We start from the raw sequence: 25266 nt of genomic DNA, 5'->3' as shown, positions 1-25266 counted from the left end.
CTACTTTCTGCTAAAGCTGCTTAATCTTTTGGCAACCCTGTGAAAATACAGACGCAAGACTGAAGCTCCAGTGTTCCAATTCAGATCAGTGGATGTTTCATTGATGCCTACTTGAAAAAGCTTGTGTACAACTTGACTAGATTTCAAGGCAGCCGTCAGATTGCCGAGGCTGGGTTTTTGTTTGTCGCTTTGTTGTGATGCCAGATATGAATCCCAGGCTGTTTGAATAAGACGTTTCCCCTTTAAAGGATGATGCATTTACATATTGATAATTCCCCCGCCTTTGCTGATGAGATGAAAAAATAAAAGCAATTAATTTTGTTTGGATTAATTTATCATGTGTAACAAACTCCTGCATCCTTTCCCACTGAGTACTTTTGCACTCTACATTTTGCATCTCTACCCCCGCGCTGTGTTCTTATTCTTCTATTATCCTCTTTATTTCTTGTCCCCTTCTCCCCGTTTACCCCTCGACTGACTTTGACACGTTCTGTCGTCCTGCGTCCGTCTGTGTGGCTTGCCTCCCAGCAGCAGATAATGAGGGACCGTTGGATGAATGTGGGCTACGATGAGGAGGAACTCAAACCGTACATCGAACCCATGCCAGATTATAAGGACCCAAGGAGGACAGGTAGCCTACAGATATACACTCAATCTGTTTCCATGAATCTATTCTGCCCCCACAGATGTGTGTGAAAACAGATATATTAGTTTCAAATTGCTTAGCAGCCTCTATTCGCGCACAAATCTTACTTATCTGAAGGAGAATTGTTGACCTCCAGGAAGCTCTACATTGTAACTCTAATCTCTTTTCATGTGCGCAGACATCATGTTACAGATGGGATTCTCTCAGGAGGAGATCCAGGACTCGCTGGTGAACCAGAAGTACAATGATGTGATGGCTGCATATCTGCTACTGGACTATAGGAACCATGAGGTACGCTGCTTTCTTTCCAACACCTACACGCCTTCACACTGTGCCATGCCAGTTATTATTAGTCTGTCAGAGCTCTCTCACACGGACCTCCGCTGATGTTAAACTGAAGCAGCTCATGGAAAAATCATTGTTCTGAACAAGTACATTTATGGCGTTTGCTCTCATCATTTAAATGTATCATCGATGGTCTTTAGTATTCTCATAACAGCACCGTGTTAAGAAGTCTAAATGTTGTACCCACACCTCAGTCTCCCTGCATCCATTCCTCATTCACTCATATTCAGATTTGTGTTTTTCTTCTTCCCTCAGCTGGAGGAGAGCGGCATCAAGCCCCGGCCAGGAAGTGATGTAAGCAACATAAACGCCCCCTCCCCGCCTCATAAGGTACAATGAGAACACATAATCTGCTTATTCTACCACCTAATGTGATCTCCCAACTCCAGTCAGTGCAACAAAAAAAGTACACTGACTTCACCAGTTTTTACCAGAGCCAGTGTGGTCTTCTGCTTTTGATGTTTGGGTGTTGAACGTCTCGTTGGAGGTTTCATGTGTGATTACAGCAGCTCAGCAGAAGCTCTCCCACTCAACATTCTTACATCCCAAATGTATTTTGTAAAAGAATACCACGCTGACGTGTGTCCCGTTTTCTGCCCTTTTTTAGGTACAACGCAGTGTGTCGTCCAACCAGAAGCCTACGAACCGCAGAGGCACAGATCAGGGTGAGATTGGTGTGTGTCACAGGAGGGAGGGCGGGTGCAGCAGATGTCTATTACATACTGATAGAAGTGGACGCAGATGGGAAACAGACTGAGACGGTCATTTGTCAGGAGCTGTGAGATGAAGAACACTGTTCCAGCAGATGGAACTAATTCTTTAATGTTTTTTTTTAAACTTCTTATATAATTTCCATCCTGGCGCTGAGATAGTGTCTTGTCCAGCCAAACACAAGCAGGTAGAGATATAAAAGAGTCAGGAACGAGGGAAGAGAGGAAGAGGCAAGTTGTTGCCTTTCTGATGCATTCCTCTCTTCTCTCTGTAGGATCCTCTTACTCTAAAAGGGGGGGTCAAGCAGACAACAGGACCGCAGCGGAGGATTCCGGGAGGAAAAGTTCATCGAGCAGCTCCACTACCAAGGTGCCGGCAAGCCCACTGGTCTCCTGTGACCGCAAGAAGAGCGCCACGCCTTCCACCGTGAGTTAAAAAAAAAAAAAAAAAACGACACTGCTGACATTTCCAACACTCTTAAGTTTTGATCAGAAAAAAGTGTTTAAATCTTCTGTTTCCCCACATCATCAATGTAACCACATACATTCAGGCAAATCTTGATGAGTCATTAGTACTCTCAAGTGTTAAATATAATCAGCCATATTTGATCTTATGTCACAGTCCGAAGATCAAAACTAAAAAAAAAAATAGCCAACTGTGAAGGCTGTCCTGTAGGATAAGAGAATGTGAGTAAGCATTATGTTTAAGGGTATGTTTAGTTATTTGTATACAATGTAATTGTTTATCTTATGTTTAAAGTATAAAACTCATGTTGAAGTTTTTGAGATGGTAGAAGTATTTGAAGTTGTTTCTGGTTTAATTGTTTAGAGTTCATTATGTGAACTTAAAGGTCCCTACACACCCCTGGTTTGCACACCTGGCTGTTCTGATTTTCAGTTTGGTCACACCCTGCCAGGGTGGGGCAGCTTAGACTTTGGTCATCTTTATTAGTTTGTGGACTTGAGTTCAGTTGTGTAATTCCCAGTGTAGCTCCGCCCACCTTCAGCTTCAGGAAGCGAATTGTCACGCATTAAGGTGTCCACCTGTGTGGGAGGGCGGGGTGTTTTAAACGACTGTTCTAGAACAACAAAGTGAAACTGAATGAACTGATGATTGTGCAGTGGATATGACGAGCTGCATTTAATGAATTACAGAAAATACTCTGAAGGCATGATTCTGTGAATATTTGATCACTTTCAGGAAGTTAAAGTCAGTCATAGATTTTTGTCACCTTTAAGTTACCTTTCATATCTTTGCTTCCTACTTCTTCCATGAACCTGAGCGCTGACTGTCGTTAACTTACTTTTCAATCATAAACGTTTCTAAAGTTCTAAAAGTAATCCTATTTTCTTCCTTTCTCCATTCAGAATAGCATCCTGTCCACCGGTACAGGTCGCAGTCGGAACTCTCCTTTGACCGAGAGAGCCACGTTGGGACAGGGCATCCAGAACGGCAAGGACAGGTACAAACAGATATTTATATATATGTACTGTATATAAAATAAACTGTTTAAAAGGATGGATCTTTTTAAAGGACCATGAGCGGTCACATAGAGTCCTTCTACCACACACTCCTTCACCCTTGTCACTGGTAACTCAAGTAGCTGCTTGGAGGCAGACCTGCTTAACACACACATCATACAAATACACTCAGTATGGTTTGTGAATGAAGCAGTCCCACAGCTGTCTCGCTGACTGAACCCCAGACCTTGGCTGGTACTCTCCAGCGCTCTGCCAGTTGGCTCAGCGAGGCCCACAGCTTTCCCCCAGGGTGGGGTGAACCCTCCAGGACAAGGAAATCGGGCTCCCTCTGGGAATTTAGGACAAACCTTCAGTAGATTACAGATTACTAGCGATGGTCTGATGGAGGTCTGCCTTTCAGCGCCGAGGGTCCAACGGACATGCATGCCTGAATTTATACATGCACTTGATCGATACGCTGTCCCAAAGAAATACCCAAGAAGAGAACATTTTTTCTTGAAACAAAACTCCATGTCATTATTTATTAAGTTTGGATTTAGGTTTAAAATCTCCACAAGGACCAACAAGGTAACAACCTTAAAGCATGAAAGAAAATAAACAACAATAAAGTCTAAACATTGTAATTAACTGAAGGAAGCTCCCATCGGTTCCCCTTTTTATTTCATGAAGTGGATACAGCACAGTGTGATATTCTACTGCATCTCATTTCATACGGCCGAAATGTAATCCATCGATCCAGCTCCCCTCTCTTCGTCGGCCACTTTCAACACGTCCGATACGGAACATACCTCACACACATCGCTCATGCCTAACCTGCCATAAGCTTTGTGTGCTTTTTTTCATAAACATTCAACATAACACCAACTGTGATGCAGTGTTTCATTTATCATTGCTGCTTTTTATTATTATTTTTTTTTTTTACATCATTTTGTTCTCAAATGCCCCCCTTGTTCTCAACCTTGTGCTATACTTACAGCAAAATATTTATGTCTTGAGAGACTCCATGGTTAATCGAATCCATGGTAAATCTTTGCTTTGATGATCTCCTCTCAGGCTAAGCACTGCATGGGAACAGGGCGGTCATTTGAGACAGCATTGTTTTTGTTTTTAGTATCGTGTTTCTATTAGCTTTGGTAGGCTCTGCTAACTTAGTGGTTGTCATCTGCTATGATTTTAAAGTGACTTTATTTGATCATCATTAATGCTTTGAAGTTTGGGCTTTATAAGTGTAACCCCCATCCCCAACATGTCCCCTTCCTGTCCTTTTCTAATGTTCTTTGTTTGGTCTTTAATCTGTGTCTGAGCTCGTGTCCTCTCGTTTTGAAGTCACTCACTTTTTCTTGGCACCTTCCTTTCTTTCCTTGATTTCACCAGATTTCTAAATTCCTCTTTGTCTTTGTATTAATCTCTCTCCTTTTTCTTCTCTCTCTCTCTCTCTCTCTAAGGAGATTAGTACGACTTGTGATGGAATATTAACTCTTAGTGGCACTATATGGTCCCCATTTTTTGCCTCTTAAGAGGCTTACACATTCACATACAAACTCATTGACACACACAGAAGCTTAAACATACATGTCACACAAGCTCAAAAACTTGCCACACACTGGGTTGTCCAGTGAAAGCAGCAGTTTGTTTTTTTCCGTCACTAGCTGGGCTAATCCAAGAAAAAAGTGTGTGTGTGTTCCTCTCTACTGTGTTTGTTTTGTGTAATTAGCAGCTGTTTGGTTGACCTCTATAAATGTCCGTCTCTTTCTCATTTCTCATTCCTTTGCCCCCCTCTATCTCTCTCTCTCTCTCTCTCTCTCTCTCGTGCCACTCTCCCCTGTCTCTTGCTGTTTGTTTCTGTTTATGGATAAAGTCAAGTTAGAGCTGTCAGTGTGGTGAAGAGATTTGTAGCCCATAGCAACCTTGCTGATTAAAAGTGGGCCAGTGTTGTTTTGCTTAAGTCATTCTAGAAATATTCTCTCTTACATATTTAGATCCTAAACATTAGTGAGGGATCAAATGAGGCATTTAACAGGCAGAGAATTCAGTGTGAATGTCGCTTAATGTAAGAGTGATGATCCAATAACATGACAGTGAAAAAAGCTTTATTTCCTAACCACTTCTCTATGTGAAAGGAACTGAACAAATGAAGTAGCTCTATGTCCAAAAAACAGTCAAAAAAAATTTTGGGGGCTTTTTGTGCCTTTTATTTGAGAGACAGGACAGTGGATAGTCAGAAATGAGGGAGAGAAAGAGAGAGAGTGAGGATTGGCATGCGGGAAAGGAGAAACAGGTCGGAATATAACCCGGGCTGCCCGCTTTGAGAACTGTAGCCTCTGTACATCGGGCTGGCGCACAAACCACTAGGCTACCGGTACACCCAAATAATTAGATTTAACGCACATTTCAAATGTTTGCCTTGTAGGCTTAATTGCGCTCTTTATTTATATGAAGATACATTTCTTGATGAACTGATAAACATTTAGTCCATATGAATGAAAATACTTGAAAAAAGATTTTCATAAAACTTTAGGTGAAGTCTTTCTGTTTGAACAACAGTTCTAATCTTCAAAGAGATTTGTTTTTTCAGTCACGAGACAAAACCTGCAAATTGACATCTGAAAAGCTGAAATCATGTTCGATGACTGTCTACGAAGTCAAACAGATCCTGCTTTATGTCCGAAGTAGACAAAAAGAAACTGCCTTTTATTTTGAAGCTCTGTCTGGGGATGGGGCAGCTGATGACAGCATGAGCAGTGAAAAGAAACACATTAAAGTGTTTAGAAATGATTATTTATAAGAGAGGAATGTTAGGAAGTTGATTGGAGTCAAATAGCCAACAAGAAAAAATGTACTGGCTGAACTGGGATTTGTAAGAGAATTGTGTCGGTTTCACCACAAACCTTGTTGGTGCGGTCAATGAGTGGACCTACTGAAGAGCTTAATGTTGAAATAATGGAGTTTCTTGAGGTATTATGTGGAGATTTGCTGAGTTTGGTTGCTCTGCACACTTCTGGTTTACTTGACTTTGTCCACCTAATTTGTCTTGAGTGTTTGTTGTTGAATTGACGTTGGTCTTTTGTCTGAGGGAGATTAAAAACATGAAGATGAGGAAAGAAAGACCGACATTACATCTTTGTTCTTGTCCTCTGTGTTTCCTGTCTCCTTTTGTCTCTACAGTACTTCCTCTGTTCTTCCTCTTCTGTGTCTGTACTTCTCTTCCTTCTCAACACCCCCCCCCCTCCCTTACTGTGTTTGATAAGTGCTGCTTCTAACCATGCTCCACCTCACCTCCCCACCCACCCACCCACCCACCCACACACAAACCCCGCCCAATGTGTGCGACTGTACGTGTCATACGGTGTGTTTGCATTGTGTCGTTTTTCGTCTGTGGATTTGTGTGCGCGTGTGTGTTCAATGGGCGGGGCACTCCTCCTGTTCCATCCCCCCCCCCTCCTCCCAGTCTAAACACTCCGGGCTCCCGCGCCTCCACTGCCTCAGCCGCTGCCGTCCTCTCCTCCTCCTCCTCCTCCTCGCGTCCCCGTCACCACAAGTCCCTGTCCTCCTCCAATCATCCATGCCCCTCTGACCTGCACGCACCACGGCCCAGGCAAGTCTCTCTCTCTCTCGCTCTCTCTCTCTCTCTCACACACACACACACACACACACACACACACACACACGCTCCGACTGCTCCTGCGGCCTCTTTCAGCACAAACCACTTTAGTCAGCTCAGCTCATCATCCTTCCAGCAAGTACTCCATCAACAAAAAGGAGAAAGAAGATAAAGTCTTTGATGGCTGTGGAACTTTCCTCCACTGCCAGATAAAAAGAACTGCTCTAACTAACCCAATGAACCTTTCTCTCTCTTTTCTTTTTAAGCAAACTTTTAATTATCTTTCATGCAAGTCCTGGCACACAGCAGTGACCTGGTTGCCAGTTCCCCCCATCAATCAATGAAAAAGTGTAATTTTGCCCCCCAAACTGCTCTGCTTTCAAACAGGCTCCTCTCAAACATATTCACATAAATCAAGACACAATGTTTCCTTAAACCAAGGCAAACAGTACTTGTGTAGCCCACTCATGGAAAGCCAGAACCAGGAAGTAAAGATAGCTTTCGTGAAGCTGCACATGTTCAGTTAAATTGGTAACTTATGGCTGATAAGGTGTCGTCGTCCCTTTTTATGTGCCGCTCTGAATATCTACCTGTTAACAACTTAAAAACACCACTACAGTAAGAAGTCCAACATTTCTAAGACCATCTATTAGACACTGACCAGTTCCTTAGCAACCGCAAGAAGCCGAAAGTAGTGCTCAGAAAGTTGTACCATCTAAAGGAAGTGTGGAGATGCCTGGCCTTCTCTGGCCATCAGTCAGCCTCAAGCCTGACATTAACCAGCAGACAATAACCCAACAGACGAGAGTTTACAAACCAGATGAGCAGGTTTTTTTTTTTTTCACCCTGTTCTTCCCTCGGACAGACCTCGGAGATGTTGTTTTGTCGCTAGTTTTTTAATCTTGGCAGCAAAGAATACCCACACTAACTCAAGAGTACGCACATTCATTGAAAAACCCTGTTGAGGTCAAAATGAACACATTGATGCAGTCCCTAAAAGCCTTCTGGTTGAAGTCATGGGATCAGAGTTTTGCACACTGCCATGTTGTGGGTTTCATATCATGTTGGGTTTTTGGAAAGATGAAAATCTTTTAAGTTTGAGGAAATCTCCCTCCTGCCTAGTTTACGTTTTAAAGGAAAGTAAAGAGAATAAATGACTCTGGAGATAAATCCTAAAAAATTCCCCGTTAGCTTCTTAACCACTAAGCCTTCAGGGTATTTGTGAGAGACCGACTCCGGCTGTTTTATCAGCTTTATCTTACATGCCATGGGGCACTGAGTGGTGTTGCTTCTTCCACTTGCACTCTGCAGAGAAGAAGCAACACGGCTAAGCATCTAAAAATTACTGATGGTGACATGTCACAGTTGCGTTTCTTAGCTGTACAGAACTCCACCTTCACCGAAACATTACAAACCATGGTTTTCTACGTCAGAGATACAAGCTCATCGATGGTGTTACAACTGTTGATGCATTGACTTCCCTCTCAGAGCCTCAACACTTATCTCTGCTGGTAGGCAGTGCAGAGAAATGTAAAAAAAAAAAAAAAAGGGAAATGCTTCATAAGTCTGGGTCATTAAAAAGACTTTGAATGAAGAAGTATTATCATGACTGTGTCTCGTGTTTCATCTGTGTGAAGTTTGCATTTGTGTGTTTGTGTCTGTTGCTTTATTGTTTGTCACTTTCTGTTTTAAAGGGCTACTTTGATTGTTTTATAGTTCAGCTCTCTTATTTCTGCACATTGCTAGCCGTGTGTTGCTTTAACAGGTAGAGGATCTTAAGACCGTATTTTAAGGCAGCTTAAGAACAAATTCAGACTCTGAACTGATGTGCCATTTGCACAAAGACAGACCCTTACCCTTTCCGTGACAGTTGTCTGTTGAACCTCCCCTCCCTCCTCCTCCCGACAAATGTCAGGCTTTTAATTCCAACAGAGCAAATGTCAAGGTTGCCCTCTAGTTGTATGTGCTTTTGTCCGCTCTGTGTTGAAGTCTTGTTCTGTTGCATGCGTCGGTCAGCAGTGAGCTTGGACTGTTTCGAACCTGGTTGGGAACGCTGGAGAGAAGGTACCGCTTCAACACTTAGACCTTTCCCTGAGTGGAGAATAGGCGCCTTTTCTCAGATCATAGCCTGTGACCTCGAAGCCCATCCATTCCCTTTTTTTTTTTTTTTTTAATCTAGCTTTCCCTAGTTACCCTTCTTTTTAAAAAAACCTGTAAATTAGTTATGCATTCATTTGCATTTTGCATTGTAAGTTATACATTGACGTTACTTTGAACACATTTTTACTGCAAAAGTCTTAATGCACTGATTGAAGATTGTGAGGCTGCACACAGGCTGCTCCACATTTCAATAAAGTAGAGGTGCACGCTACTATATGCGAACCAAGTATGCCTAGCATGGAAATCATCAAGCTGCATCTTGAAAACACAGCTTGCATTATTGTCATGCATGGCCTTATAAGCGAGTGAAAATACTTTGAAGTTGTCAAGAAATTGGAAAATATTACAGCTGTTTTCTGTTTTACAATATATAGACAACAACTAGTCTGCCTTTCAGCTGTATCCAAAGCAGAGTAGTGTGTGTGTGTGTGTGTGTGTTAGGGCATATTTGATATATATGGTGCACAACTTGAACATATCGACATCAAATCAAAAGATGTGTTTAAGCTGTTCACCCCACAGCTCCACTGTTTGTATGAAACGCCTCTTTGTCTTACTGGATGGTCGACTGTAGACGAGATCTGCATGGGGACTGTTGTTTTGTTTTCATCCTCAGTCCCCCTCTCAGATGATTTTTTTTTTGTTTGTTTTAACCATTACCTCTTGATCCAGCACTTTGTAACTCCCTCCCACTCGCAAAAACTAACTGGTCATCCCTGCATGCAACACAGTTTCATGCTTGAAAATCTGTCTGCTCTATCCCTACCGGGGGGAAATGGAACATGTAGTCCTTAAACACACAACACTGTTTTTAGGTTACCCATTTTTAAAAACAAGAAAACATGCCTTATATAATACAGTAAGAGCCGTGAAAACCACATGGTTGTGTGGATTGCGTCCCTGTTGCTCAGTAGTTAATGCTGTTTCCCATGGCAACAGATACAAAACATACTCTAATATTGGACTACAGATGGGCAGCAATACCACGTTTCTTTTGGTTGTTGGTCGTCTAGAGTTTCTGTTACTGACCAAATCTCTTGAGCGTCAAAATGAATTGACCAAGTACGTTTTATTTTAAAAAATATATATAAATGCCGGGCAAAGTTTTTCACTGCACTGTTTGTGTTTCAAATACAAACTCCCCTTTTTGTCCTATTAGACATTTTGTTTTTGATGTTCATGTTGACTTCCCACATTTTTCAGTCGCCACAGAGTCTGGCTACAGACTCGGTCCGCCTGCAGCACTCTACAGTCGATTGTCCATTTGTTTTTAATTCTCTTATTTATTCCTCTCTCTCTCTATTTCTACCGTTGTGTATTTACTTAGTCTTTCAGTTTTTTTGAGCTTTTATCTTTTTTATTTGTTGTGTTTTACCTTTTATCTTCCTCAGAGATACTAGTGCCACACACTGGCATACATAGAAAGGTTTCCTGCTGTGTGCGAGTGTTTGTGGGGTTTTTTAATCTACGTGTGAGTGAGTGGGAGACTGAGGTTTGTGATGCTTTGCTCTACAGAGGCAAAGCGGATTATGTGTGTGTATGTGTGTGTTTGTGTGTGTGTGTGTGTCTCACTGACCTGATGCTGACTTAAATATTGACTCTGCTGACATCAGGGATTTTGTGAAACATCAGGGCAAGCAGACGGTGAACAGACAGACACTTGTTTGATCTTATAAATAGCACATTAGAGCGGTATTATTGTTTCTTTCTCTAACTGTGTGTTTCTCTCCTACACCCCTCCTCTTCTAACCCATCCCCTCTTTTTTATATTTTCCATTCTTTCTACTCCTCTCTCTTCCACACCTCACTGTGTTCACCTACCTGTCACCTCCTCTCTCTCTCTTTGGATTCCATCCTTCCCAATCTTCATCTTTACTCCTTTGCTTTCTTTTCTCTCGTCACCTCTCCAATCTCCATCGCTATGAGTTCTTCTTTACACCTCCTCTCCTCGGCCTCTTCTTTGATCACACCTTCTTTCCTTTTATCCCTCTCCAATCTTTTCTCACTTCTTCCTTCTTCTCCACGTCCACCTCACTGCTCCTTTACACCCACCCCTTTTCTTTTTTTTCCCCAATCTGTATCACCTTTTCTTTTCCATACCTCCCACCTTTGCCCTCCTCTTACCTCTAAACCCTCCCCTCCTATAGTGCCCCAACTCAGCGGCCTCCCGGTGCATCTCCATCTGCCCATAACATAAGCAGCGCTGCCGTGACAGACCGTCCCAACTTCTCCCGGGGGGTGGGCATCCGCAGCACATTCCACGCAGGCCAGCAGCGGGGTGCCCGAGACCAGCAGGGCTCCGCCTATCCCGGCGGGCCCGCATCCCCATCACTGTCCCACGGCAACAGCCAGGCCAGGAGGACACAAGGCGCTACAGGGATTTTCAGCAAGTTCACATCCAAGTTTGTACGAAGGTGAGTAGCAAGAAAAAAAAATGGAAGGAGCATGGGAAAGTGGGAAGGTAAATAGTTTAGATTCTGCTGGTGTTAGAGAGCAAAAAAGGAAAACAGCAAGACAGATTTGATGGGAGGAGATATGAAGCAGAAGAATAAACTTGTAGCATAGTCACTGAAGCAGATGTGGTAGCAGCTGTGCTACTTATTATCGAGCTTTTTTTTGCAGCGCAAGTAGCGTTTAAGGCTTTTTCCGTCTGAAACAGTAAATGACTAGTTCTGGTTTGAAGTCATTGCACATGCTCATTTCCTCTCGGGAACAACACGCTGTATATACGTCCATGTCATCACTGGTTTGAGTATTTCTTTAAAGGAGCTTGCGCTGGTCTCATCCCTATTACTCAACTGCTGCCGATCTGCAGCTCTGCTCGGAGTAGAAAGGGAGAGGAAGGCAACAGCTGTGTGTTCTCTGTAATTTAGTTTGGAGCAGTGGTGACTGGGGAGTCATTTTGGTTTTGGTTCGACGTCTGGCCCAGTTTGCATCTCGGTCCTCTAGGGCAGGTTACAGCACCAAAAAACTGCCCTCGCGAGTACCTGAGCGTAATAGCTCAACAAAATAGACAACTAAAAAATCTCTCCGGAAGTGAGGTCTAGCTTTGATGAAACCCTGCTATGTCTGTACATTGAGGTGTAGAAGGCACAGCGTGGTTGGCCTGGCTGTTTGACTACAGCGTCTATGAAAACAGATATTTCTGCGTTGGCTTTTTGGTTGGACAAAAAATATTGGCCATACATTTCAAGTGACAGAGCGAGAGAAGGACATAGGTCTCTGCTTATTTCATTACATTAGCATGGAGGAAAGCTAATAGAGCAGCAAAGATGAAGACATCCTCCAGTTTCTCCCAGAGGTTCATTCTGAATGAAATTCTTTGTGTGAATAAAGAAAGGGAGACAAAAGAGAGATCGAGAGAGAACGAGTTAAAAGTGTTGTTTTGGCTGATACAGTTAGCTTGAAAAAGGGAAATGCAGAATAATCGACTGTTTCCTGCATGCGTGGGTGTGTCTGTGTGTCTGTGTGTCTGTGTGTGTGTGTGTCTGTGTGTGTGTATAAGGCGGAGGTACAGGCACAGCCACTCTCTAGGCCTCCCACTCAGAGATACTGTAGCTCCGTGGCGACAGTATCCATGGTTACACCGGAGATATCACTTTTCCCTCAACTATAAATACCGCTAGTGGGGACACCTTGACACACATGCATGCATGCAGTCACACACTCTCACACACTCACACACACACACACACACACACTCACACACACACACGCACACACAGAGCGACTCGATAGTTGGCATGCTAGTAGGAAGTAGAGGTGCCGTAGTCCGAGATTGTGTTCCACTTGTACCGTTTGAACAAACACTCACACACACTGACTGGAGCTGTGTGTGTTTTATTAACGTATCATGTATCCGTATCGCTGCACTTTCCAGCATGGAGGGCAGAGAGATGTTTTTCCGTCCTTCAAACACGTCCATGTGTACACAGTGTGTGTGTGTGTGTGCGAGTTTGTATGTTTTTGTGTGAGTAGATTAAGTTTCTCAATGTGTGGTAAAGATTAAGTTCTTGCTTAACCTGTGCTTTTTTTTTTCTTTTTTTTTTTGTTCATTTATTCAAAATGTGTATCTGTGTGTGTGTAATAGGATGTGGTGTTCTCCCTTTTTGTTTGAGTTTTTATCATGTCTGAACTTCTCACCTCACAAACACTTCTTTTCAGATCACCCTGGACTGCTCTGTAAATGGAGAAGCGCTTCATTTCAAGGCGGGGGAGGGGAGGGGAGGGGAGGGCGGGTCAGGGTATGACTTTGTTCAAACAGGGTCTCATAATAGCATTTCCCTGTGAGCTGATTAAACCCCTCGAATGTGTTTCAGTGTGCATTCAATAACATTTGTTAACACATTCACACCAATAATTCCCACCTTTTTAATCACATTCGGATTGGAAGTCAGTGGCAGAAACACTGATTGATATTTGTTGTTTTCTTGCTTTGTTTGTTATTGAATGTTCATTGTGGTTGTTGCTTTATCCTGAAGTAAGCCTGCTACATGTTGGACTTTTGTTTCCCCCTTACATTTGACTACTACTCAGAAGGCAGCTTGTCTTATACAGGAAAGTCTTTTAAGTCTATACTTTTTTATACATACGTTTGTTTCTCTTTCTTTCTTTATCCCTCTTTTGTTTTTGTAGAAATCTCTCGTTCAGGTTTCCGAGAAGGTAGGCAACATCCCAGACGTTAAATATATATAACCCCTTTTATATATACGTTTATTCTCTCCTTCATATATATTTCACATATATATTTTTTCTCCTCCCTTTTTGGTGTTTCGTGACGCTTTTTGTTGATCTCTTCCTTTGTGCCTTGAGCCTTATCTCTTCTCTTTTTTTTTTCTGTGGTTGCCCCCCCCTCCCTCCCCACTTTTTTTTTTTGGAGCCTTCTGGTTTTGAGTGGCGTGTTATGGCCCATTCTTTTTTTTGATTCCGTTTGTATTTTTTCTACTAACCTCACCCAGCCACGCTGTCACTTAACCCACTCACTCACTCCATTATCATGCGGCACAATAACACCTCAACCCTCTGCCTCTTACCTCCCTCCATCGTCCCTCCCATCAAGCCCCCCCCCACCCCCCCACCTACCTCTCCATTGGTTTAGCAGGTAGAGCGTGTGTCAGCTGGTGTCCCCCCTGTAGCACCCTGGATTTAGGTCAGGGCTTAATGGTGTAATAGATCAAACTATTCCCCTCTAACTCTTAACCCTTTCCATCCCATAGCCTCAGACGCAGGTGATAATCGACCTTTTTTTAGTTCAATTGATAACTTCCTCTCCAAGTCCTAAACTGTTGAGGTAATGGAATAAAATGTATCCCAGAGAAGAAGAGTCTGAGACAAATATTCTCATATCTTTGACATTTGAGGAAGATAAGAATCACAGGGATAGATTTGTGTATGAAAGTGATTAACAGGCATTTCATTCCTGCTGTCACATTTCCATGATAACAATTATTCAAGCTAACATCATTTAAGAAAAAACAAAAACATCATCCATCCATGTCACCTCTCTGCTTTCATTGGTTTGCTCTCTTGAATCAAATAAGCTGTCGAGGCAGGCGTTGTGTTTTTTTTTTTTTAGATCATAGTGTACGTTTTTGGATGTACTCATAGGTAAGTCCCTGACTGTAGTCTAAAGTTGTAGACGAGGAGGGATGGAGGGTGGTGGGGCGGGGGCGGGGGGAGGTAGAGAGGACCCAGGAGGGACGGTGCTGCAGTGTTTCTCAGGCTGCACTCTTTTCTGGAGGCTGCACTCCTTCCTGTTTCTTTTCATTGCTCTGTTCTCACTCCCGGCGATGGCTCTCTAACAGAAGCAGCAACAGAACTGGATGGCTTTGACCTACTGTGGCTGGAACACACCTTAATGCTGTGTACACACACACACACACACACACACACACACACACACACACACACACACACACACACACACACACACACTCCATTTCATACAAGTATATATCTATATTAACACTGATCAAGCAGAACATATGTACAAACACTTCTTCTTCATGCTCATGCAGATATTTGCACTACAAGCAGATTTAATACACATGACACTTTTAACAGTTAAATTTGCTGATACAGATTTCACGACCACATTTGTCTCACACACACACACCTGCTCTTGAGTGTGTTTCTTACCAGGTGGTAGAGCAATTGTTCCTTAACCAGGACTATTGCTCCCCCTGGTGGTTAGAAGTTGCAACTATATTTTAATATGACAGTATAGTGATGAATTTAAATCTACTTTTTATCTACATTTTTGGGCTACTTAGGGCTTCTCATTAATCCTAACAGATAAAAATATAATTAAAAAAAAAGAAAATAAACATGAATGAATAGTGGGCAAAGTGTTCTGTTTATTAATTATTGCACTTCCCGTTGTGTGGCGTGCACGTTCAGGACAGCCAGGCGTATATATGGGATGCATTTGAGTTCAAGTAACCATCCTTGATTTGCCTTTATGTGCCCGTGTCCCTCCGCTGGGAGTCATTCTGCATCCCTTCATATTTCATACAAGGCATGTGAAAGTGCAAGAACAACTTCAGCTCACCTTGTTCACCAGTCGACTGTTTAAGAGCTCCTTGTTTCACTTTGTTCACTCCTCTCACGTGTCACTCCCATATGCTATAATTTAACCATGTGTCTGTTACAGGGGATATTTCTCATGATGTACTTTTGGATGTTTTTTTTTTTTTTAAAGTGGCAAAACAGGAATGATGCCTCTCCCCATAACAGAATCAATTTAAGACCTCAATAATTCATTTTTTTTTTTTTTACCTGTCACTTTTTCTTCCATTGTCTGCATGTGTTTCGCTGTTCTGTCTGTTTTTATTTATTGTATCTGTTGTCGTCTGTGTGTCTCCATCGACTCTGTTTTGTCTGGTCAGTCGGTATGAGAGGGAATCCGTGTGTGTGCGTGTGTGTACATGTGTTTGTATCCAGGTTGTAGCTGCAGTGTTTTCAGGGAGTGTCTGTGTTCAGCAACCTGTGTTTAGGTTACAGTGCTACTAATCAAGGTTTAGACGCAGCGCTGGGATCATTAATGCTCCTAACCTCCTCAAGTTGCACGACTCGCCCTCACCATGCTGACTTTTCTGTTCCAAACCATTCCATCCGGGTCCAAATCTCTCCATCCGTTTTTTGTCCCACCTAACGTTTGTTTAAAACACTCCATACTGTGCCAATCCACTCTGTTTCCTTTAGCCGTAGCTCTCCAGCTGGTTCTTTAATCCTCCAAAGGCTCATTATGCTGGAGCAATCACGTCTCGTCTGAACTTCCCCCTAACTCGGAACTTAGAACCACTTTATTTGTTAAACTCCGATACCAGGTCATTCAGGTCATCACATTTGTTCTCATCCCTCCATCACCTATTTCAGATCCATCCTGCAGCTTCTTCCACCTTAGCCTCGTTCTAGATAAAGTGTTCACTAAGCAGTTTAAAGGTCATTTAAAGATTTGATGTTTACAAAGCATTTCTATGCAAAGAGCAGGTGAACATGATCCTAAACTAACTCAATGTACCCTCATTGTAAGTCGTGTTAAAGCAGTGATGCTGTCGTGACCTTCTGTTCACGCCGTTGTTTCCGATTAGGCAGCTCTTGTGTATTTTTCCCAGCATGCAACTCGTTCATGACTAGTGTGTATTCAGTTTTCGACGCTCCTTTCTTTTGAATGCAACCTGATCTATGACTAATGTCTAACGAACGAAGAGTGTTTAAAAGGCGGATGTTTTTCATGAACAGCAGCTGAACCTTCTTTTTGAATTAGTTGAACGGTCGTGACGTCTCCTGCGAAGCGTAGTCGTGCTGCGTACACAGAGTGGAATGGCATTGGGAGCTGCGCTGCGGGGCTGTAACGTCCTCAGTGCTTAACGACTAAACTAAAGCACTTTGAATAGATCTCACATCTTTGGCATCAACGTGGTTGGATTTGGAACATTCAGGCAAGGCATGGCGAGCAGAGCAACTGTGTTCAGCCCGCCGATTAACGTATCTTGTTTTTTTTTTTATTAAGAATCCAAATGTTTAGCCCTTAGCCCTGAAAAAGACTAAACTTTTGTTGATTTTTCTCGAGGAGTCCGTATGAGGGAGAGGGTCGGGATGAGGGGAGCAGGTGAGATACAGAACAGCCCGAAAAACCGACAAATCCCTACAAATCCTCAGGCTCCACCCCAAAAAAAAAAAAAAAAAAAAAAAAAAAACCCCCGCCTGCCAATCAGTAGACTGGGAGCCAAGTAGTAGATGATCTTTGAGCTTGTTGTGAATGGCTGGGAGAGGGAGGGGCGAGCTGGGAGCTGGGATGTAATTGGTTGGTGATGGTGTTATTTGCTTAACCAATCAGGAGTTGAGAGATTAGCAACAACATGGTAGCATCCCAGAGAGTGAAAGTGCTGGTGTGGAGGTTGACCTGCATGGTGGGGGGTGTGTGGGTGTGTGTGTGTGTGTGTGTGTGATGAAAAATCAAAATCCAAGTACCCTAATGTGTGTTTGTGTGCAGGCAGATTTTAAATTTCCTGAAGCACAAACCCAACATTTATTTAACCTGAAAGATGTGTGCACACAAACACACGGGTACTTTTGGAAATTTTGCTTAATGTCTCCATACGTTTTCACGACCTCATCATCTCCCTCTTCCTCTCAATCACTCCCTCCTCATTCCCTCCTTTTTTTTTTGTCTTTACTCTTTTTGTAATCCTCTCTATTCTTACACACTTCTTTTTTTCTCTTTGAATGACCTCATCCCGTCTCCTCCCACCCTCGCCCTTCCTCCCCCCTGCCTCTTCCTCCTGTCCCTTTTATTTTTCTCTTCCTCCCTCTGCTGTCTCACCTCTTTGTCCGTCCTTTTCCTACTCTGCCTCTCCCCTTCTTCTTCTTCTTCTTCTTCTTCTTCTCCACCCTCCCATCCTGCCACCAGGTCTATGCTGAGCAGCACAGTGGACAAGTCGGAGAAGACTTCAGGTGGTGTTCTCTCCTCCTCCTCCAACAACGATGAGAACAACTCTTCACCAGGATCTGGTAACACTGGTGTGTTTGCTTTGAACACTAGAATACAAACAACACTCATTGTGATGGTGTCCTCTGCACCCTACACTGTGTATCGTCTCTGGATGTTCAGTTAAACATCTTATTCTGATGTTGCTGTGATTTATTTTGCTACAAGGTGGGGGTCTAAAGTCTCAGATGAGTGTTTCTACCCTCTACTAAATGTTGACTAGCGTAACTACAGCTTACTAGTCGTAGGTATGACTTGTCCAAAATAGTATGCAGTAATTGAAAAAATGCAAAATGATTTGGAAAAAAAATCTACAGTATGCAACAAACCAGTCTTCCTTGCATACTTTTTTCCCACAATGCAAAGCGTCACTCCGAAGATCAAAATGACGGACAGCAAATGCCGTGTCTTCTTGGACCCTGTAATGTATTTATACTAGAGATAGGACATCAGAAACCCGAGAGAGTGGGGAGCGACATTTGGGAAAGGGGCCACGGGTCGGATTTGAATTTAGGCCGCCCGCTCTCGAGGACTTGAGCCTCAGCACATGGGGCGCACGTGGTAACTGCTAGGCTACCGGCGCCCCAGGAATGGCCAATTGTAACTAGGGCAAATAATTCACTTGTCAGCGGTTTTCACACTGTAAGTGGATGCTACGTTGAAGCAGCGTTTGCTGTCAGCTGGGCTTCTTGTATTCCAAGAACGGAAACCAGCTTAGCCGGGCGTAGCATATTGCAAAAATAACCACAGACTGGCACTCTTAAGACATACTCCTGTTGAACGTAGCATACAGTTTAGAGTACATACTGCAGACTGTCTTCAATAGAAGTATCTAGTTTTGTAGGCAGTTTCAGAAAATACCAGGATGAAACGTCTTTGCTGTTGGAGTATAACTTGAAGTAACTAGGGAGGTGAACATGTCACTGTTCTTCTGGTTAACATGTAGAAACTGGTCGATCTGTGTCATCTTGAGTTATTTGTCTTTTTACATCTACTCAGAATTCTTTCCTCGTGCTGCTTCATTCCTCTCGTCTTCCGCCCTCTCACCACTCTCTCTCTCTCTCTCTTTACCGTCAGGTGGAACCGGCAGCCCTCCAGCCATCACCAGCCAAAAGGACTCGGCCAAGCCGCGCTCGCTCCGCTTCACCTGGTCAATGAAGACCACGTCGTCCATGGAGCCCATGGAGATGATGCGCGAGATCCGCAAGGTGCTCGACTCCAACAGCTGCGAGTACGAGCTGCGCGAGCGCTACATGCTGCTGTGCGTGTCGGGCAACCCGGCGCGCGACGACTTCGTCCAGTGGGAGATGGAGGTTTGCAAGCTGCCTCGGCTCTCCCTCAACGGCGTGCGCTTCAAGCGGATCTCAGGCACATCCATCGCCTTCAAGAACATTGCCTCAAAGATTGCCAACGAGCTCAAACTGTGAGTGCAGAGGAGCAGCGAGGAGGGATGAGATGAAAGGGTGGAGGTGGGAGGGTGAACAGGGTGAAAGCTAGAGATGATGCTGTGAGCAGGGTGAGGGCACTATGGAGGTTAAGCTGAAGAGTGGGGTCACTTTAAATAACATGATTGTTATCGGGACAAAGGTCTGAAGTAGGGCTATTGGTTCTCTTGAGAGTAGAAAATGTTTCCTTTCTAGAAGTTCTGTTCGTTCAGTTCCCGAGGCCCTGCAGTAAGAAACTCTGAGTTGATTTCCTCTGAGTTGTGAAGGACTTGTAGACCGAGATCTTCTCTCTTCCCTGCCGGGTTTCTTTTTCATGTTCTACTTAGACGTTCCACACTTCTGCATGTCTGATCTCCGTTTTTAGAAGTCACCCTTTTATCACTTTGACCACTCCTCGTCACTACTTCCTGCTATTTATTCTTTTTTTTTTTTTTCTGCACGGATCTGCTGCCAGATCTTTTCTGGTAGGAGGGAAACCAGGTTAAAGGTGGGGTGGGTTGGTTGGTTGGTTGGTTGGTTGGTTGGATGGAGGACAAGGAGAGGAATTGCTGGAGGAAAACAAAAAGTCTTTCTGTGTTTCTCTGAATCTCTAATAAGTGCTGATGAGGGGGAGGAAAGTTTGGAGCCTTATTTTGCTGGAAAACTCGAAAAAAAAAGAGTTTAGATTGAATTTGTTCTCGTTCCCCTCCAAAACGGAATGGACTCCCAACTGAGCCAGGACTTTGGTTGCTGAAGCCTACTGTCTCACATAGACACAGACACACACACACACACACACACACACACACACACACACACACACTCTCACAAATGGACTTTGGATGGATGAACTCTGCTGACTGTTGGTTAACGGACACCCGCCTCCCCCAACCTCCCCCTCCCGCCCGGAAACAAACTTTTTAAAGATCCACCAACCTCCTCACACACACACACACACACACACACACACACACACACACACACACTCATAAAAAAAAACACTTCACCACCCCCTCTCCCGTCTTATTTCCAAGTGAACTCAGCACAAACACATCCACCTGTTCACCTTTTCACTCCCTGTTTTTTTTCTTTATTTCTCTCATGCCATCAAGTCGGAGGAAGCCAGTCAGACTTGATGCCGCCATTGATTGTACAGGCTTCAACTTTAATGAAGTCCGTACTTGATTTTTTTTCTTTCCCTTCGTCTTTTATGGCTTTTAAAGAGTTGTGCACTGGAAAAGAGGGCATACGAGGAAACTGGGGAGGGAGGGAGGGACGGTGTATTGACAGGTTTGATCCAGGATGTTATGTTGCCTTTCTTTATGGAGTCAAATTGGGTTTTTTTTTTTGTTTTTGTTGCATACGTCAGCACATAAATGCTCAAATGATTTATTTGTACTATTTTTGTTTATCTTTTTTTTTTTTTTTTTGCTTCAGTTGGCATCATGCCTTCATACCCAGAATGTCAACACTGAACCCACTCATGTTGTTGTTGTTGTTTTTTTTTCTCCCCTAATCCCCTCTTTGCTACACGTGTTCCCAAAGAGCAAACTCACAAACAAAGGTGTCTTTGGAGTCTGTGACAAACAGTAAGTGTGTGTGAGTGTATTTTAAAAAAAAAAATCACTGGAAAACAAAAAAAGAGAGAGAGAGAAAAAAAAAAAAGAAAAACGATCGACAAAGGACGACAACGAATGGTGAATTATTTTCTTCTTCTACTTTTGATTTGATAATATATTTTTGTGTCGTTGAGAATTTTTTTTTGGGCTTGTACAGATTTGGATTTGTTTCAGGGCAGAGGGATCACGATGGATCATATCATTGCTGCCTTTTCGGTGTAGTGCACCTTTAACACACACACACACACACACACACACACACACACACACACACACACACACACACACACACACACACACACACACACACACACAGTTCATCTTCTAGTTCATCAAACTAAACACCAACCCCCCCCCCCCCCCCCCCCCCCCAGTTGCTGACTGGCAATATCGATGTATTTTATGATGGTGATGATGACGGCAGCTTGCTTGTTCATCCTTGGCAAAAAAAAACAACAAAAAAAAGATTTTTACTTTGTTTTTTATTAGTTTTTTTTTTTTAAAGGCCTTATCAGTCGAAAAGGCTTGAAGCGGAGAGAGAAGTGAAGGCTTTACGTCGGAACGTTGCTCATGTCTGCGCACATTTTCTCATTTAAAACCACAGAACACAAGACGCCACTTCTCTTGTCTCTCGCTGCGTTAATGCTCTCGGTCGTTGAAGCAGAAGAAAACACACACACACACACTCTCGGGGGTTTTGAAAAAAAAAAGGGGGGGGGGGTGATGGGGACAACGCTTGGTCCCTTCAGCTGGTTGTACCTAACTTAACACTTTTCTTTCTCTCACAATGACACACTGTCGTTTTATTATTTCTTTCCGTTTTTGAAATGTCCGATCTTTCTTTCAAAGTTGATCATTGTATTAAGGTGCTGGGTATTGGATTCTAATTATTACTCTGGCTGTTGCTGTTATATTATCTCTTTCAGGGTTGATTTAATTTGACATTATTTCGTTTTACATTGCTGTAATTTACATTGATTTTAAATGTGTTTTGAGCAAACTGTAACTGTAGTGGTGGGTTTGGGGTTGGGAGGGCTGATCAGCTCCTGAAAAATGTATTATTTGTTTGTTTTTTTGTGTAAAGACAAAATGATGAAAAATTACAATGATAGTAATAAAAACAATGATATAATGATAGTGTGCCTCTGTAACCTGTCGTGTGGAAAGCAAGATAAAGGTGAAATAATCCTGGCGTTCATGGATCTCATTCATACATCCCTTCAAAGCATTATACTGGTTTATAATCTGAGATTGACACCAGTCGACTGGTTAGAGAGGGAAGCAGTGCTTTACTCACTTCTCCTGAAGTCCACCATGACTGCCATCTCCTCATTCTTGAGCAGGTTCAGCTCCAGGTGTTTCTGACCACACCAGCAAACTCAAAACCAAACAATACCCGCATGCTTTTCCGAGGTGTTACGTGTCGGTTTGGGAAAATAGACGTTTCTTTGAGCTGCTACAATCCAAGTCAAACATAGGCGCCAATAAAATGGTCTTAAAAGCACACGTTGGCACAGTGTCCCTCTCCAGGAGCAGACCTCATAATTAGCAAATGAAGGTGGAGACCCACTTTGATTTTCTTTAATTATTCCCTCCAGAAAGATGCAGGTTCTCTATCAAATAAACAAATGAACCAGGTACATGAAATAGTTATAATGTTGTTGAGGCCCTGAGTGCACTGGAGCCACAGACAAATATTCCAGCATTGTCAGTAATGAGATCATAAGGAAGTCACATTATTTTCAGGGGTTGCCTTTAGCTCCCTCTAGTGGTTTTGTCTATTTCCTGGAAACTAGTTGACGTTTCTAATGTTAAGATAAACCCTCCACTATAGTCAGATGGAGCCTTACTCAGAGATACATTTGATCAGTTTGTGGTGTCTTCAGTCATTGCATCCCTTAAAGCTATCAAACCAAAAGTCAGTTTGTGTAGGTGTAGGCCTTCTTCTCTAAAGCCACTACATGTCTGTCCCCCGTTTCATTTTTTTCCATTCTCTCAAGACTAGACAGGCCTCTTGTGCACAGGTAAAGCCCCAACAGTCTGCACGTGTCCCCGGCTCTGCTCGGGAATGTGGAAGCTGCAGGTGGCCAAACCTGATGGGAGTCAACAGATGGTGTTTGGTTATGGCTTTAGCTGTTGGAAACAGATGATGTGCACCTGAAGAGCAAACATATCTGTTGTAAACACAAAATTAAATAGACTTCAATTTGTCTGTTTTCCTCCACCACTCTTTGAGTTTCTATACAGCCTGGGCGGCTAACTTTTTAAATATGACAAAGACGTTTATTTGGTCATTTCTTTATTCTAGAAAAAAACATTTCTCAAACACAAACAGTTCAGTTTCCACAATGTAAACAACTTCTCACATACAGTACACACAAGCAGTTTTTTTTGGAAGAAAAGAAAAAAAAAAAAAGGGGGACAAATGTGAGAAAACAAGTCCAGGCAAAGTCAAAAGTCAATCCACTTCAAAGCCAAACACGGTGGGCTGCTCTGGTTCCTGCTTAGTGCTGTGTACATTTGAACCCTGAAGGCCTCTGCTAACAAAAGTAGCTAATGTGAGACTGTATCTGTGGAGAAGCACTGAACTCAGATTATACACGGAGGTCTGATGCCAGATCTGCTCACAAAAGGTAGAGATACACAGGCGGAGAGTTTGTGGAGAAGAATTGGCGGGGACTGACGGATTCAACTGCAAATATGTCTCCACAGCAGAGGAGCATTCGGTCACCTGCATGTGCTCGTGAACGTGGCCAACAAGCGACAGAAACATTTCAGAAGACGAACTGTGACACGTCTGAAACGCGAGATGAAACACTTTCAGCAAGCTCATCGGCTAAATCACTTCTCCCAGCAGCCGTTAAAAAAAATCCTTCTGTGCTCGGAGAGGGAACTGGCAGACAGAAAACGGCTTCTCCCGGACACAGAGGGCTTAGGGAAGTGTTCCTGCCGTCTTTCTAAAAATCCACCTGTGTAATTGTTCTGACACGCTGTGAAGTAATCTCAGCCAACATGTGCTAGTCAGGCTGACGTACAGAGGAGTTGTATGAATACTTGGCGTTTCAGTAAATACACATTCAAAGTCACTTTCTTGCAAAGGGTTATTTATCGCTCATAGGTCAGTTTGAAACTACTTCAACAGCTAGCTTAGCATAAAGACTTGGAAACAGATGGAATCATCCTACTTGGCTTTGTTCAAAAGAAGAAAAAAAAAATGTGCCTGCCAACATCTCACCAAATGACAACGCATTATCTCCTTCATTTAGTCCATGAAACTGAAGAAGCCCACGTCAGAGAGCCTTTTATTTTACCTGGAAAATGTTTCTTGGCAGCCAGCAGTTACTACAGATCATTGTTTGTCCTGACCAAAAGAAATAAATAAACACAAGACGGAAAGAAAACAACCCTCCAAACTAACCCTTCACTCTGCGGATTAAACTCAACATGAAATTTCGTTTGGAGGCTTAGGAGATGCTAGCAGGCGGATTGTGTTAACTTTGCAATGAGAAAGACTCGCTGTCACTTCACAGTCAGCGTACAGACACACAAATTCAGTCCAAAAAGCAAGAAGTTTTTTTTCCCCTTCCACACATCTGGACTCGTCCTTTATGTAAATGAACAAACGAACAAATGAGAGGTTCACACTCTGCTGCTCAACAGCTCGCTGGAAACGTGAGAATTCGGTGGGTCGATGAGTTTTTAAAGCAAGAGAAGACTTTGGCACAACATTTTTGTTTTCAGCGTCTGTAGGAGGTCACGTCTGGCCCTCGCTGTAAACCCGCGTTCAAGAATCAGTCCTCTGCACACGTCTTACTCAGAGGCTAATGTTTCTTCTGCTGTTAAAGCCGTTCACAACAGAACATACTTCCTCAAAGAAATTAAAGATAAAAAAAAAAAGAAAATAGCAGTAGGTCTTCAACACAGAGGAAAAAATATCCGAGGCCAATGTCTTCATGAAGGTGAGTCCACCCCGTGTGTTCAGGACTTTCCTCTCCTTAGTGCTCAGTCAGCTTTCACCATCATCATCATAATAAAGTTTGCACTACCTCAACTACTACAACAACTAACGCATCTAGGGGCTCACTTTAAAAGTCTAGTCAAAAAAAAAGGGGGGGGGGGGGGAAACGTCACTCCAGTAAATACTAGTAATACATGGCTATGAGAGAAGAGGGAGACGTCTCAGCTCTTGCTCTTCTTTTTTTTTTCCATTTTTTGCACCAACAGCTTCAACGATTAAAAAAGCCGAAACGATCATCTCGTAGCTTCAGTGATAAAGCCCTGGTTCTT

At 43.0% G+C, this 25266-nt stretch overlaps 1 protein-coding gene across 8 annotated transcripts in view; it reads left to right on the top strand.

The window, feature by feature from the left end:
* Positions 1–22172, top strand: part of mark2b (MAP/microtubule affinity-regulating kinase 2b) — a 47604-nt gene extending 25432 nt beyond the window's left edge. The window contains exons 10-20 of one of the 8 annotated variants that reach the window (XM_061031241.1): positions 529–631; positions 825–937; positions 1247–1285; positions 1599–1656; positions 1977–2128; positions 3070–3164; positions 11092–11358; positions 13580–13606; positions 17019–17057; positions 17859–17968; positions 19014–22172. In XM_061031241.1, coding sequence (XP_060887224.1) covers positions 529–631; positions 825–937; positions 1247–1285; positions 1599–1656; positions 1977–2128; positions 3070–3164; positions 11092–11358; positions 13580–13606; positions 17019–17057; positions 17859–17968; positions 19014–19363 — 1353 coding nt within the window. In that variant the 3' untranslated portion in view covers positions 19364–22172. Of the gene's footprint in view, positions 1–528; positions 632–824; positions 938–1246; positions 1322–1598; positions 1657–1976; positions 2129–3069; positions 3165–11091; positions 11359–13579; positions 13607–17018; positions 17058–17858; positions 17969–19013 lie in introns of all 8 variants that reach the window. The other 7 variants (XM_061031238.1, XM_061031236.1, XM_061031237.1 and 4 more) reach the window with 7 other exon arrangements.
* The last annotated feature ends 3094 nt before the right edge of the window (positions 22173–25266 follow it).

Source organism: Labrus mixtus, chromosome 23 (assembly GCF_963584025.1).
Source record: "Labrus mixtus chromosome 23, fLabMix1.1, whole genome shotgun sequence".
NCBI lineage: Eukaryota > Metazoa > Chordata > Actinopteri > Labriformes > Labridae > Labrus > Labrus mixtus.
The sequence above is the reverse complement of the archived record's forward strand: the minus strand, read 5'-3'. Positions and strand labels throughout refer to the sequence as shown.